The sequence below is a fragment of the Pelecanus crispus genome, chromosome 7 (genome assembly GCF_030463565.1).
Source record: "Pelecanus crispus isolate bPelCri1 chromosome 7, bPelCri1.pri, whole genome shotgun sequence".
NCBI lineage: Eukaryota > Metazoa > Chordata > Aves > Pelecaniformes > Pelecanidae > Pelecanus > Pelecanus crispus.
This window is the reverse complement of record NC_134649.1, coordinates 34,468,168-34,484,003: the sequence shown is the minus strand read 5'-3', so window position 1 is coordinate 34,484,003 and position 15,836 is coordinate 34,468,168. Positions and strand designations below refer to the sequence as shown.

The window sequence follows — 15,836 nt, the reverse complement described above, 5'->3', positions numbered from 1 at the left end:
CCCTAAATAGCTCGTGCAAAGCCAGGTCATGATATCATCGCTCCTCCCTGTGTGTGTGTTTGTGCTGCAGTAGTGGAGCACCACGGCTCACCACGGTGCCTTTGATGGGAGCAAAGTCCCCCGGCAGCGCTGCCCTGTCCCACGGTGTGCCTGTGGATGGGAGCTGTGGGTCCCAATCCTCTTCTCCTGCAACCCATCCCACCTCTCCTGCAAACTCAGGGTGCCTGCATGGGATGGGAGAGCTGTGGTGGGGCTGGCGGGCCGGGATGCATCCTGCAGGGAGGGGAGGGGAGTCGGGAGCACTGATTTACAGGCCAGACTGGAGCCAAGCACGTGGATTTGGTTAATCGCAGGCCTGGGGGGCACAGGAGAATGATAAGCAACAAGTAGAGACAAGGAGGGACATGGGTGTAAAGCCAGAAATAAGAGACAGAAGTCTGATTCCTCAGGGACTGGATTTAATGGCTCTGAAGCGCTTGCAGCGAGCCATGCCGCCGAAACGCCTGCGCCCCGTTGCCTCCAAGCAACCCCCTGTGCTGGGCAGAGCAGGGGCTGGGCTGCCCATCCCAGGGAAGGCAGTGAGAGGGGGTTCCGGGGCCTCTGCTATGTGCGGGACCTGGCCCTGAGGTGAACTGCGGCAGAGGCTGGAGGTGACACAGGGGCCAGTGATGTTTCAAACTGAGCAGGAACAAAGACCAGAAGAAACCAGTTCCCAAAGAAGCCTCCCCCTCCTGGCAAATCTCCGTAAATCTCTGCGGTGGCTGAGCCTGGCCCTCCTGGGTATGTTTACAGCAGCAAGGCTGGAGTAGAAGGGCTTTTGTCAGGGGCTCTGCATGGCTCATGTTCCAGCCTTGTCTCATTATAACCAGCCAACAGAGGCAACCTGGGTCCCTGGAAATTTCCGGGGGCTGAATGAACATGAGCACGTCCTCACCCACCCCAGGGGGGTGGAAGGAGACAACTCCGGTGGGCAGGTATGGTGCTGTTGCCCCCCATCTCCTCTGCATGAGGGGAACAAGCCCTACCTGGGTCTTGGTGCTGCCAGCCAGCCCTGTCCCTGGGGCAGCAGTAGGGTGAGGGGAGCGCTGGGGGATGGGGCGTGCGTAGGAACAGCTGCAGAACAAAGCCACGGGGGGCGGGGGGACGGGGACAGGCGCAGCCACGGATCCGGGTCCTATTCTTAGCCCGCTTCCTAAGGAAGAGCAGTGCTGGGGCGCCTGCTCGCCCTGGGAGCCTTCCAGCCTCCGAGGCGGCGTTAAGTGGAGCTGCTGGCTGGGCCAGGGCCGGTACGGCTGGCCCCAGCCTCGCTGGGAGCCCTCAGACCTCAACACAGGGCGGCCCAGGCCCTCACGACAGGCCCAGGCCCAGGCCCCTCACCATAGGCCGCACGGGGTGCTCTGGGCTGTCGAGCCCCAGGCCCAGTCTAGAGTACCCGCTGCGCTCCGCTTCCGGCGGGCGAAGCCCTGAGGCGGGGCAGGGAGAGGCCAAAGCCGAGGGCCGAGGCGCCAGCCCCCCAGGCCCTCCCAGGCCTCCCCCGCCACCGCGGGACCTTTGTGGCGCCGCCACCGCCACCCCCCTCGAGACCGATGTGGCGTGGCGCGGCGCGCGCTGACGTCACACGGCGTCGCGCAGCGATGACGCGCAGGGGCGGGCGACGACGGCGGCGACGGTGGCGGCGGCGGCGGCGGCGGCGGCGGGGCCCGGAGTCGGGGCGGGTGGCGGGGCCGGACATGGCGGCGCGGCCCGGCCCGCGGGAAGATGAATAAGGGCTGGCTGGAGCTGGAGAGCGACCCCGGTGAGCGGCGGGGACGGCGCCGGGGCGGGGGGCGGGCCTGGGCCTGGGAGAGGCGGCGGGGGGGCTCTGAGGGACAGGCCGGGGGTGGGGCCTGGGGGCTCTGAGGCACAGGCCGGGGGCGGGGGTGTATAGGTGAAGTTTGGGGGGGGCTTGGGGTGTGTAGGCAGGGTTACGGGGTGCAGTCCGAGAGTGGGGGTGCAGGGGGACAGAGGTTGTGGGAGTGCGTGGGGCGGGAGCGAGGGCTGGGGAGGGGGCGCGGGGAGAGGAGGGCCTGGGGAGGGAGAATCCCTGAGGGGGCCGAGGGGGTGCCCGCGGCGCGGGCAGAGGGTTGGGAGGGCAGGTGAGGGTGTAAGGCTGGGTGGGGCAGGAGTAATGTAGGTCCTGGGGGAAGTGGGGCTGTGTGGGGTCACGGTGTATGGGACATAGCCCAGGGGGGTTTATGGAGGACTTAAGGAAAGGTTATGAGGGTGTAGGGCAGACAGAAGAGGGGGTGTCAGGTGGCTGCATGTAGGGGTGCGGGTGTGGGATGGGGGCAGGGATGAGGTGAATAGGGCTGCGGAAGCATTGTGAGGGCTCAGAGTGGGTCCTGGCCTCTGGTAGCACTTGTACCTGGGGCCTGAGGTGACCCAGACACCTTTGTGTGTGTGCGATCTGATAAACCTAGGGGTCTCTGTGGAAAACATCTGAAATGCCATGAAAGTGTAGCATGAAGCATTCCTGTCATTTGCAAATACACCCCGAAATATCACTGAAACACAGGGAGAGGCATGCATATGGGATGCCCCTTACTACAGAACCATCTCTGACTGGTAATTGCCCCAGAGCTTTGCAGGCAATTGAGGACAACCTGTATCACTCGGGAGCCCGTGAGGGTGGCATCTCTGTCCCGTGTGTGTGAGATCCTGTCGTCGCTTTGCTGCTGAGCGGGTGGATCAAACCCTCTCCCTGCCAGGTAGCCCAGGAAGGGTGCTGAAGAGCCCGGTATGGTGCCTGAGCAGCCAGGAGCAGGATGGTCATGGGTGTTCCCTTCCCGCTGTGTTGGAGAAGGTGGTTTCTGTGGTGGAGTCCTGGAGTTTATTTTGCGGGTTAGGATTTGAGGGCCAAAGCCAGCTTTGGCTGGGGCATTGGCTCAGCATTGTTTTAACGTGTCTGAGTTGCCACAGTGCGATTTGGGGTTGTCCTCTGGGAGGCTGAGAGCTGGTGTTTAGGGTGTGGTCGTGTATTTCTGAGGCTGTGGGTGAGAACATTGGACCCCTGGCATTATACTAGTCTTGCTACACTCAGGGAAGGATTCTGTCTGCCATCGGTCTCCCAGTCAGCCCAGCTTTTCCTGCTCTTTATCCTCTCTTTACCGGTACTTGGGAATTCCCAAAATCATTCTAATCCTCCCCCTTCTTCTTCATCACGATGGTGCTGAAGACAGGACTTGGTTTGGATTCTCACACTTGGGAGGGAAGGTTGTTTCCTTGGAAGATAATCTGTCTGGGCTGAATTCCTGCCCTAATACTGCTGCAGAGGCGGGCATGCAACATGCCACAGCTGCACTCCTTTGGGTGTGTGGAGGTTTGGAAGCAGAGGTGGGAGCTGGGACAGCGGTTAGGAATGACCACGCGCTGCTCTTGACCTTCAGCACATCCTATAAGCTGCCTGGCCCTCACCACGGGGCTTGAGACTGAAAGCTCTCAGTCTTTACTGGTCAGGAAGGGTCAGTAGATCCAGATTTGGACTGTCTGCCGTGGCTGCTGGGCGGAGAGGGGAGCCTTGGGAACTTCCAGGCTGCTGGCGTAGCGTTGCGTGTGCTTGTGGACACCAGAATGCTTTCCTCCAGCCAACCCAAATAGTTTGGGATGAGGGTTTTGCGTGTTCCAGGAGTGATGGCAGCAGCAGGACTATGCCTTTCATGGATGCTGAGGTAGTACAAAATACTGAAATGAACTGGAGAAAAACTGCAGTTGGAAGGGACCCCTAGAAGTCTTTGGCCCAAAGCAGAGCTAATTTCAAAGGTAGTTCAAGCGCTCATGGCCTTGTCTGGTTGAGTTTGAATATGCCCAAGAAGGAGATTTCTGTGCCCTGGTCCCAGGGCTGACCACGCTGGTTGCAAAGAATTGCTTTTTTCTGGATGTGTAGTCAGAATTTCTCTTGCTACAGTTTGTTCCCATCACTTCTTGTCCTTTCACGGTGCACTTGGAAAAGTTTGGCTTCATCCTCTCTCTGACTCCCTGGTGATGTTGATCAGATGGGAAGTCAGGCATCGTGTGTTTTCCTCCCATCTCCTTCAGTGCAGCCCTGCCAGTCTGACACATGGTCCTGGAGAGGACCTGTTGCGGAGACGTGGGAGCGCTCCGGGCTGAGCCACAGCAAGCTTGGGGGTCCTGCTTGGTCTTCTTGTGGTGGTACCTGCGGGAGCAGTGCTGCTTTTGGCATTTACAGTTGTTTGTATTTGCAAGGCTTTGCTCTGATGCAAATCTTTGCTGGCTGCGAGGCAGAGCTTGTGATACGGTTCGTGTCTCGCGTCGCATGTGTTTTGCTGTAATCAGTAGACTGTAACTTGAAATTGGAGAGTGAATGAGGCTTTTGACTTTTGTGGAAGCGTTTACAGTTGAGAGACTCTACCCACTTCCTTAACAGATGCCATCTAAAGAGGGAACAAGAACCATGTCTGTAATGAGCATCTGAAGACCCTTATGGTCTGCAAGGACTGCTTGCCCTAAGCAGGTTGCTGCAAAGAAGGCAGTGAGGTGCGGCGCTGCCTGAAGTCTCTGTAGATGTCACCTGTGTGACACAGCCTTCCACAGTGTCAAGTATTTTGAGCAAAAACATCTCTGTCAGAAAGGTGCTGGGGTTTGGTGTAACGGTGTTGCATGGCGAGGAGGCTGTCACTGGTTCAAAGCATGTTATTTCCATAGCATGTTTCTTCCCATTGCCAATTTTGTAAGAAATACCATGCTTTCTGCTAAATTAATGACAGCTTTTTGCTCCCAGAAGTTTCCTCCCTGTTTTAGTCATTTTAACTTTGGTGTGGAAGCCCCTTAGGCTCTTCCCTTCTTGACTGAGCCACTTATATCAGGTTCCTTAAATCCTTTGCTTACAGGGATGTTTCTTGGGATTGAATCCTTCTTATTGATATTCCTTGGACTTCCTCCCAGGCTTTCAGCAGCCTTTATATGGGAGCAAAAGAAGCAGATTTATTATTCCAGTCTCGAGCTCGCTAACTCCGGAGGGGGGGGGACTGCCTGAAAATTGGGCTGAAGATGAGCCTTTCGGCCCTCGGATTCCCCTGCAGCCCTGTTGCTCTGAGCTGGCTTTCCCTTCACTGTCTGTCTTTTGCTAACAAGAAGACAAATGATCTTTTTTAAAAATATCTTGTGGTCTATTCAGCCATGTTTCCCTTCACTTAGAAGAGCGTGTGTCATTTAGGTGCCCCCTGCTGCTGTTCGTGGTGGGGATTTACTTCTTGGCAGGTCATCTGCAGTGGTTCAGGATGCTGAAGGTGGGTCCAGCTTCATCTGGCTCCAGCAGGAGAGGGTTGGTTCAGGTCCTCTCGAGGAAGAGGAAGATGAATGGGGACTGAGGTGAAGAAGGGAGCCAGACCACCTCCGTAGTGAGCCAGGGCTCAACAGCTCTGCTGCTGGGGAGTCAGTGTGATCCTGGTGCTGCTCTGCTGCAGTTTTTCTGGCTGCACCTTGGCCTGGGACCACACGGGACCTTCGGGGGCCGGCAGCAGCAGGTTTCCTTTCTCCTCTTTTCAGCCAGAAGTAACCATTTGGGTTTGTTCCTTTTCAGGTCTCTTCACACTCCTGGTTGAAGATTTTGGTGAGTACAAGAAGCCCTCTTGGGAAGTCATTTTCATGCTTGACATTACCCCTAGTCCTTTTTGGTGGGCTTTACACCAGCTTCTGCCCTTTGTTTACAGGGGTCAAGGGAGTACAGGTTGAAGAGATTTATGATCTGCAGAGCAAATGCCAAGGGTAAGTCACAGGTGTGAAAGTTTGAGTTCTGTTAAGCAGAAGTGCGGGCCCAGGAACTCATCGCCAGAAGGGCCTGTGTGAGCTCGTTGGTCAGTGTTGTAAGTGATGAACCAGGAGCGCATCATCAGGTATGGGGTAGATGGGTGATCTCATGCCTTAAGAAAGACTTTGTGGGGCGGGTGGGGTACATGCTTCTGGGGATTCATCTCCCTTTCCTCATGGAGAGGTGCAGTGCCAAGCCAGCATGCTTGCAGTGTGGGGTTTCTCCCTGTCTCAGTGTTCTAAAATGGCTCTGAGACTGTCTCTTTCTTAAAAGCCATTGTCTGATATCCTCTTGAAAATGAAGACAACGTATGTATAAAAGGAGGGGTCATTTGGTGGTCAGACACTATTCTGCAGGTCAGTCAGTGTCTGGAGGTGGATTTCACCTCCTGTTTCTCTGTCTTGAGCCCCTTAAGACCTGTTAAACCCCAAAGTTTTCAAGCTTGATTGTTGCCTGAGCCTGGAGCATCAGTGGAAGAGTGTCCTGGGTAACAGGGATGGTCACTTCCAGAAAGATGAGGCTGGTGGTTCTGCTTTCCCTCCCTGTCTTTGCTCTGCCTGCGGTTTGAAACAGAAGGTTTCTGGTGCTGGGCAGAGCAGCCACACTGGTGTGGTCCATCCAAAATGGTGCAGCTGCTGCCTTCTCTCCACAGCCCTGTGTATGGGTTCATCTTCCTGTTCAAGTGGATTGAGGAGCGCAGATCACGCCGGAAGGTCTCTACCCTGGTGGATGAGACATCGGTGATCGACGATGACATCGTTAATAACATGTTCTTTGCTCACCAGGTAGCCTGGAGGCGAGGGGAAAGAGGGGTGGGGTGGTGTCTCGTGTGACGCCTCAGGGAAGCAACGTGGTACTGAGAGGCTGCGCTGCTCTTGCTGGTCCTGAGGGCAGCTCCTCTTTCCTGGGAGCCTCTGCCCTGAGCTCCAGGTTGGAGAGAATCCAGTGAGGGCTGTGAGCCTGTCTGCGGCCTGCGCTGTGAGCAGATGCTCACGGGAGCATGGTGTGGCTCGCTAAATGAGACTGACCTCCTTCCTTCCTTTGAGAGCCGAGGTCAAGTCGCTGCTCTCACAAGTGGTTCTTGCGTCAGTACTTTTCAATTGATTATTGTCGACTTTGAGGGGTTGTTGAAGGGTTGCCTTGTTCCTGCTGGTTAAGATGGTCCTTGTGTCACCCTCCAGCTGATCCCCAATTCCTGTGCCACCCATGCCCTGCTGAGCGTCCTCCTGAACTGCAACAATGTTGACCTGGGCCCCACGCTGAGCCGCATGAAGGATTTCACCAAAGGATTCAGCCCTGAGGTAGGGGCAGAGGTGTGCAGGGCTGTGTGCGGGTGGCGCATGTGAATCTGCCTCTCGCTCCCCTCGCAGGATGATGCTCTAGTGAGCTGGCTCCTTTCCAGCCCTTCGTGGCTGTACGCTGCGTCAGTATTGCCTCATCTCTCTCGCCTTCCTACCTTGCCTTGCTCAGAGCCTCGCTCCCCTTACACTGGGCACAGCTCTGAGCCTTCTGTTGTGTTCCCTAGCCCAGGGAATAGCACTCTCTAGGTCTGTGATCAAAAGTCCTCTCTCCTACCTTCAGACCTATCTTGAAGTCTGTGTTTCTCTCTGACTGTAATTTCTTTAGCAGAAATTGTGTATTCTTTTCATCTTGGGTTTTACCTGTAACTCAGCAGAGCAGAGGATGTGCCTGAAAGTTGCTCTCCCAGTCCTGTGTATGGATCGAGGGAGGGAGTGGGGAGCCGGTGGGTGAAGCATTTTGTTTGTTTCCTGTCACTTCTCAATTGTTTTCCTCTCTTGCTCTTTGCTGCAGAGTAAAGGCTATGCCATCGGCAACGCCCCAGAGCTGGCCAAGGCCCATAACAGCCATGCCAGGTGAGTGACAGGGTGTCTCGCAGCTCACTTTCGCTGGAGGAGGCAGACTCTCCACTGACCTCTCGCCTTTCTTCCCCTTGCAGGCCGGAGCCACGGCACTTGCCAGAAAAGCAGAACGGTATCAGCGCTGTGCGAACCATGGAGGCTTTTCATTTTGTCAGTTATGTCCCCATCAAGGGACGGCTGTTTGAGCTGGATGGGCTGAAGGTCTATCCCATTGACCACGGTAAGAGCCTGCCTGTCCCTACTTGTTGACACAGTCGCATAGACACCCTGGTATGTCCAAATGTATGTATTACTTTTCACTGCCACTAAGCATTAGCTAATGTTTGTGGAGAATCGTTCCAGTGGCTCACAGTTTTGTCCTGAGTTTTGATAGCTCATTTTGGAGCCTATGCATTGGGGACTGTGTCTAGAAGGCAATCATTTCTAAATGCATTGCATTGTTTTTTCCAGCCTTGCCATTTTCATCCCCAGTTGCTCAGGGTCGTGAGGTCCTTCTGCAGCCCTGAAATAACTCGGTATCGCAAGCAGGATTTGTGTCCTCCTTACCCTCTCCTTGTGCCAAATAACCAGTGTGTGTTGAGGCACAAGGTCCCAACGCAGATCCTGGCAGGCTGTTCAGGTTATTCCCTTCTTTTACAACTTGACCACTAGTTCTGTCTTTCAGACACTTATTTATCCCTGCTAGGACTTTGCTTCTGTCAGGCCCTTTGGTAAGGTACCCACTTCGTGTACTTGGGTTTCTTAAGCATGACACCAGATCCGGCAGCAGATGGATTCCAGCAGGGGCTGGGATTTCCTTGGACTTTGTGAGCCTGGAGCCTCTGAATTGCTTGTGGTCTGCAGGGTTCAAAACTCACCTTTCTGCCTTGCAGATAACTCATATTTTCCATTTGGAAGGCAGGGGCAGGGGGTTCCATGTATGGGTTGACAGCGTGGTCCTTCTGCCTCCTGGGCCCCTTCTTGACTTGCTCCCTGGTATGTAAAGGGAGCCATGAGATTGCCTGTCGTGGGGATGGCAGGATCCACTCTGTGAGTCTGAAGCAGGAACCTGGGCCTGCTTTCCTAAGTCCAGCTCTGTCTCCTTATCACAGGGCCATGGGCTGATGACGAGGAATGGACGGACAAAGCCAGGAGAGTAATCATGGAGCGCATTGGCCTGGCTACTGCAGGGTAAGGTCCCAGGCCGTGGTGCAGGCACTGTCCCCTCACCATTTTTCCCTAGATTATTTCTACTGTGGTCTCTGTGCGACAAGTTGTGGAAGTGGGGGTGGAGAATGTTGCTTGGGAAGGGTGCAGGTGTACTGCCTCCTTGCCTTCTCTTGCCTGCAATTTGCCTGCCTTCAGAGCACGCAGAGAAGCCACACTCTCTGTGCGATGCAGAGTCCCTGCAAATGGCCATGCAGGTAAGAGTGGCCAGATTAGGTCCCTGTTAGCTTGAGTCCGTAGGAGAAGGAATGGTGCTTCTGGTCCTGAGCTCGCCTCTTGGATCCTTGGGCATGAGGGTGAGTGAGCACTGACTGGCACAGGTTGCTCAGAGAGGTTGTGGAGTCTCCATCCTTGGAGATACTCAAAAGCCATCTGGATATGGTCCTGGGCAGCCAGCCGTGGGTGACCTTGCTGGAGCAGGGCATTAGAGCAGATGACCTCCACAGGTCCCTTCCCACCTCAACCAACCTGTGACTCTCTGAAGGATGTTTCACGTTGTGGCTGAAGTAACCTTGCTCTGTTTCTTCAGCCAGTGTTGGCTTGGTTTTGGGGGAAAAGCCTCCCGTGTGTTGGTGTTAAATGCCAGGGCAGGGGAGGCGCTGCCTGGAAGGAACCCGCAGGAGGTGTGTGGGGTATGGCTGGCAGCCTGCTCACCCCGCCTTGCTGGGAGACGGGCTTTCCACCGCCAGCTCGCAGCTGATGTCTGCTGTCCCTTCCTGCAGGGAGCCGTACCACGACATCCGCTTCAACCTGATGGCGGTGGTTCCTGATAGGAGGATGAAGTACGAGTCCAAACTGCACATCCTGAAGATGAACCGCCAGACTGTGCTGGAGGCCTTGCAGCAGGTAGGACAGCCCAAGCCCTGAGAGAGTGCAAGCCCGGGGTGCGAATAGGCTCAGCTGTCAGGGCATCACCCTGTGCTGTAAAGGCCCTGGATTTTATGGGGTTTTTTGGCCTTGGGAAATGTCTTCTGGGAAGAGGAGATAACCTCCCAGGTGAGCAGCAAAAGGCCAAGCAGCGAGGCTGGTTATCTGTGGTGTGTACATGGGTGCTCGGAGGTTGGCTCACTCTCACAAGTTCTCCTTCTGGAGTGCTTGAACAGGAGGAATATGGTTTGGGTCACTGTGGTCTAGCACTCAGTTTCTGTCTGTCATTTGCCTTCAAGCTTATCCGAGTAACTCAGCCTGAGCTGATCCAGACCCAGAAGTCTCAGGAGTCTCAGACTCTGGAAGAGGCAAAGCCAGCCATCAGCAAGACTGTGACTCCAGAGAGCACCCACCCAGGTAGACGCCTGTACCAGTGGTGTTGCCAGCCAGCCAGCCTGGCCTGCTGTGGAGCGAGCACAGGCTGGTGATGATGGCTGGCTGACCTGGATCTTGAGGGAGTTTTATGATCAGCTTCACTTTCTTTTCTCAAAGCCCAGCTCTGTGCACACTGTGCTGGGGTGTGGTAGATACCTCTGTGCCTGTGGGAAGTGTTGGAGGGATGTGGAGCTTGAAAATGGGAGGGCTTAAGCTTGGGGACACTTGTGACAGCTGGAGGTGGAATGGGAAGTGGGTATGATGGTCTAGTGGAGCGTAAGAGCTCTTCTGCTACACGGGGTGGGCAAGGGGTGGCAGAGGACATTGAGTAAAATGTGATGGTGCTGGTCATGAAAGGCTATGCTGTGTTTGTATGGCAGATGGCACTGATGAGCACACCAGCCAGGGCCACCCTGCAGCCACGCAGAGCCCACCCAACAAATCCAAACTGGTAGCAAAGACGTCAGTGAGCAGTATCAACGGGGTGCCTCCAGCAAACCCCAACCCCATTGTGCAGAGGTTGCCAGCCTTCCTGGATAATCACAACTACGCCAAATCCCCCATGCAGGTAGGCTGGAGCTCCAGGCCAGCAGCATGCCTGACTTGAGCCGAACTTTTCAATTCCAGTCCTTCACCTCCATGGGACTATGGCTGTCAGCCAGTCTAAGCCCTTCCCCTGCCTTGCAGCCTGCCTACCCTTGCACTAACCCAGGCTGGAAGGTGAGAGGGTAAAGACTGACCTGGCAAAAGAGGTTAGCATTAATGTGCGTCAACTGAGCAAGCACAGGGAGTAGTTCCCTGTCTCCTCTTGGAAGGAGCAAACCCTGGTGCTCAGCTGGACCGAGGATGTGTCCACTGGGCTCTTCCTCCTTGCCCCGCTGCTGGCAGGCCATCAGCAATGGTGTTTTGCAGGAGGAGGAAGACCTTGCGGCAGGAGTGGGTCGCAGCCGGGTCCCAGTCCGACAGCACCAGCAGTACTCGGACGATGAGGATGACTACGATGATGATGAAGAGGAGGAAGTTCGTAACACCAACTCAGCCATCAGGTGACAGCTTGATCTGAGGGCGAGGGGCAGGGAGCAGACATTTGCAGAACCACCAGCGGTGACTTCCAGATGTCGTTCCCGAGCGCTGTTAGCTGTGTTAGAACCCGTGCCTGTGTGTGCAATTAGGGCTGTTCTCTTGGCCTGCTATTTTACTGTTCACTTGCTGGATTTTGTGAAGCCCTTCTGTAGCTCCTCGCAATCAACCCTGAATTTTGGTTGCCGTGAGTAACTGTGTATCGGCAGCAAACTTTGGGGCTTCTCTGCTTTCCCTCCTTTTCCAAATGTTCCCAAATAAATGGGATAGCCCAGCTCTGGGGGGCTCCTCCATAGCTCCCTCTTGCTAGGGCTTTTCTAGTGCCACTGGTGGCTGCGTGGGTGGTGGAGCCTGACCTGCAGAAGGTCACCTGGTAGCTGATAAATCGCTGTATTGTGTGGTTGGAGGGCAGAGGCTGGCTGCGCTGCATTGAAGGGAGCCTGGTGGTCAAGGAAACGTGGTGTGCCCTGTCTGGGGGGCTTCATTTCTCCAAAATGAACCTCAGTTCCCCAGTGCCGACTGCCAAATCAGCCCCTGGTGACAGTGTTGGCATGCTCAGGCTGCTGTGAAGGTCAGGAAGGTGGGGTCACAGTGAGGCTGCTCTTGGGGCTTCTGGAAGAAAAGCAGGGGTACGCAGCACCCTTTTGGAAGGTACCCCAGCTGTCTAAGAGTACCTGTAGCTGAGCGATTCAGTGAGGTGGGGTGCTGGTGGCGGTGGGGGCGACCTAGAAATGTTTCAGGCCTTGCTTCATCCCAGCAGACAGCCTGGAGTGATTGTGGAGCTGGCAGTGCCTGCGCTGGGCCCCCACCTCCTTCCATCAGCTACTCACCTTCCCTGCTGTGTTCCTGGGCAGGTACAAAAGGAAAGGGCAGGTAAAGCAAGAGCACGTGACAGGGGCTGTGGATGGCCAGCTCTCCGTCCTCCAGCCCAACACCATCAACGTCCTGGCTGAGAAGCTGAAGGAATCTCAAAAGGACCTTTCCATTCCTCTGTCCATCAAGACGAGCGGCGGAGGCGCCGCCGTGGCGGTGGTCACCCACTCCCAGCCCTCTCCCACCCCGAGCAATGAGAGCACGGACACTGCCTCCGAGATTGGCAGCGCCTTCAACTCCCCGCTGCGCTCTCCCATCCGCTCGGCCAACCCCACCCGCCCCTCCAGCCCTGTCACCTCCCACATCTCCAAGGTGCTCTTTGGCGAGGAGGACGGCCTGCTGCGCGTTGACTGCATGCGCTACAACCGGGCCGTCAGGGACCTGGGGCCTGTTATCAGCACCGGGCTGCTGCACCTCACGGAGGATGGCGTGTTCTGCCCGCTGGCTGTTGCAGGTGGGTGACTGCTAGGTTTTGGGGGGGGTGGCATCTCCCCTGCGGTGATGGGACAGTGTCCTTTGACTTCTGGAGTGGATACCGGTCCTTTGCGATGGCTCCTAACACTTCCTTCCCCTGGGTGCAGATGGGGGGAAGAGCTCCCCCCCTTCCATCAAACCCGGTGAAGAGGCCCCGGTCGCAATCAAACTGGACGAGAAGGAGGGCAGTGAGGCCAGTGACAGCAAAGAGAAGGTGGGACTTGGCAGGACCAGTGATCACCCTGGGGGGGAAAAGTATTCTCCCAAGGTGAGTTTTGTGCTGCGACAGCCCTGGGAACGTGGAGCTCCCTGCGCTCACCCAGAGACGCAGCAGCGCTGGCAGTGACCGAACCGCATGTGCACGCTGTCCCGCTCGCGTGTCGCCGCAGCCATCCCTCGAGGCACAGGGCAGTGCAGGTTTTGTGCCTTGCGTCATCTCGGGGACACTTGCCTTGACAGTGGGCAGAGCCGCTGTCTCCTACAGCTGAGACGTTTGGCGTGCTGTGCTCTCCTTTGGGCCAGGGGCTGGTGGGACCCCGCGACCCCAAATCCCATCCTGCTGATAACTTTACTGCCTGTCTCTGCGCTCCAGCCAGAGACAGGAGCAGGCCCGGGCGGCATAAGCGAACTGGGGTTCCCTGGAGGAGAGCTGGCTAGAAACTTGTACTCAAAAGGGAAGTCTTCAAATTTTGTTATTGAGAAGAACCAGGCCCTGGGGTGTTTCTCAGGCATGCACGCAACCCTTCCCTCTGTCCCAGAGAACTAGGTACATGGGGCTGGGCCAGGCTTGGGCAGAACCCAACTCCTCTGGGGCTGGCCATAGTGCTGGCTGATTGATCACCCTCTGACTCAGAAATTCCCTACAACAAACTGTTCTTCTCCCTTGCCCCCGGGCAAGTGTTTTTTGCTTTGATGAATCCTCCTTTTCCCAGCACAGAGAGGAGCACCCACCAGCTCACCCTGCTGGCTCCTGGGCTGTGGCAAGTGTCTGTGCACTCATGTTTGCTCTGCTTGATCCTGGCAGGAGCTGCTGGCACTACTGAAGTGCGTGGAGGCAGAGATTGCGAACTACGAGGCCTGCCTGAAGGAAGAGGTGGAGAAGAGGAAGAAATTCAAGGTATGTTTGTTGATGGCTTGTTTGCATTGCTGATTTAGCTCCCTGAAAGCTTCTGTCTGCGGTGTCTTTATGTCAAAGTGGAGGGAGGGTGTTTCAGCTGAGAACAGCCATGGGGAGCATTTGGGGTCCCTTTCCCATTACCAAACAGCCCTATGGGACAGAGCTCCTGCCAGGACAGACCGAATCCCCTGGGCAGCACTAATGAGCTTGAGGAGGATGGTGGAATACTGCAGCTGGGCCACAACTGAACATCAGCACTGACAGGAGGAAGTGGGGAGTCTCTGCCCTCAGGCCTGGCAGGACTCCTTCCCTGCCCACCCTTGCCTCTTCCCAGCTGCCCTTTGTGGAAGACCATCCCAGTTGTGCTCTGGCCTGAGCTGGGCTGAGAGCTGGGTCCCTTCCCGCTCTGGTCTTCTTGGCCTGTGGGATGGGCCAGGCATACTGGTTCTTTGCCCTGTTAGCCTTGAACTCCCCTTTCTCTCTGCCACCTGTTTGTGGATTTGTCATCTCTTTGCAGATCGATGACCAGAGGAGAACCCACAACTATGACGAGTTCATCTGTACCTTCATCTCCATGCTGGCCCAGGAAGGTGAGCCGTGCTGTGCAGCTGAGGGGATGGAGCGTGGGGCTCAGATTCAGCTGGGGGAGCTGCATGGTGGCAGAGCAGCACCTGGGAGCCTGGGAAGCTCACCCTGCCCTGATCTCTGCTTCTGCCAGACCCGGGGCATGGGGTAGCGCACAGTCTGGGGAGCCATGTCTCCGCTCTGTGTCCTTCTGATTTTACAGTCCCAGGAGGAGCCCACTGATGGGTTTTGGGCGAGAGAGGGAGGGCTGCACTCTGGCATGGGCAATACCAGCACTCCAGCGTGGGGCATGTCTGTCTGCCTCTCCCCCTGCAGGCATGCTGGCAAGCCTCGTGGAGCAGAACATCTCGGTCCGCAGGCGGCAGGGAGTCAGCATCGGCCGTCTGCACAAGCAGAGGAAGCCGGACCGCCGGAAACGCTCCCGCCCATATAAAGCCAAGCGTCAGTAGCCTGGGAGTCAGGACTGTGAGAAGCAGCAGCTGGGCTTTGTGGCTTTGGGCAGTGGCAGTTGGATCTATGTTACCCTTTGCCCTAGGAAGAGGGACCACAGTGACAAGCCCTTGGCCCCGAGGTGGAGCCTGGGGACAAAGAGAAATCGGGTTTTCCTCTCAGCCCGCGTTGTGAAAGGTGGAAACGTGTTGTCTTGAGGGGAGTCCCTGCAGCTGCAGCAGAAGGCAAGCCGGAGTGCCCAGCTGCCTGACCGTGCCACAGCAGCCGTGGGCCTGTGTCTTGGCACTGTGGCTGAGGACTGCGGTAGGAGGGGCAGAGCCCACCCGGCTCATGGCAGGTCTGGCGTTGTGGGAATACCGGCAATGCCGACGCAAGACTGTGCTGGCCGCAGCTGGCTGTGGCTTGTGTCCTCCTGCGTCCAGGCCTTCAGCTCTGCTCTTCCCCAGGACATTTGTGTCTGTGTTTTCTATCCCTTTCTCTCCCTTCCCCAAATTTATTTTTGGTTCTGACCCATGCTTTGGCCAGTGCTGAGCGAGGCGGCTCCCGAGCCCGTTCTGCATCCACCCCCGGCTCGCTGCCCAGCTCCCAGAGCTGGCCGACGCGTGGCCGGGCAGTCCTGCCTTGCCCTGCCCTCACTGCTCTGGGGATGGCAGCACCCCCTGCCAGCGCAGGCAGGCTGCCTGGTGGGCCTTGGCAGCTCTGCTGCCAGGTGAGGATGGGTGGGCTCATCCCTGAGCTGGGCCTTGCGCCCAACCCTCTGTGGTGGTGCTGGGGGGCGGCGCGTGGCTCTGCTGCCACAGCTGCTTTCCTGGGGAGCAGCTCTGTGGCCCTGGCAGTGCTTGTGGGTCACGCGGTGTTGCTCCAGGCCCAGTCCCCAGAGAAACCCCGTGAATTATGAACAGACCAAGTTCATGGGGTGGCCTCAGTGCTGCTGGGCACGGCACCAGGGTGGATGCTGGGTGTGGAGTCACTTGGTGCCCCTGGCCAAGTCTTTCAGCGTGGGGAGAGGTGACTGGTTGCTGTAATGCTCAAGGTGAGATGGGGACTGCAGTGGCAGGCAGAG

At 56.7% G+C, this 15,836-nt stretch overlaps 1 protein-coding gene across 3 annotated transcripts; it reads left to right on the top strand.

Moving 5' to 3' along the window:
- The first annotated feature begins 1,731 nt into the window (after positions 1-1,731).
- BAP1 (BRCA1 associated deubiquitinase 1) lies at positions 1,732-15,032 on the top strand. Of its 3 annotated transcripts, none has more exons than XM_075713707.1 (17): positions 1,732-1,795; positions 5,579-5,608; positions 5,709-5,763; positions 6,459-6,591; positions 6,988-7,107; positions 7,619-7,680; positions 7,764-7,906; positions 8,778-8,856; positions 9,669-9,738; positions 10,059-10,176; positions 10,575-10,762; positions 11,107-11,240; positions 12,129-12,601; positions 12,729-12,889; positions 13,646-13,738; positions 14,256-14,328; positions 14,639-15,032. In XM_075713707.1, the coding sequence occupies exons 1-17, from the start codon at positions 1,759-1,761 to the stop codon at positions 14,770-14,772; spliced, it is 2,103 nt and encodes a 700-aa protein (XP_075569822.1). In that variant the 5' UTR covers positions 1,732-1,758; the 3' UTR covers positions 14,773-15,032. The 3 variants fall into 3 exon arrangements, with proteins under 3 accessions (XP_075569822.1, XP_075569821.1, XP_075569820.1); XM_075713706.1 differs by having other exon boundaries at positions 9,615-9,738; positions 12,729-12,835; XM_075713705.1 differs by having other exon boundaries at positions 9,615-9,738.
- Positions 15,033-15,836: the final 804 nt, after the last annotated feature.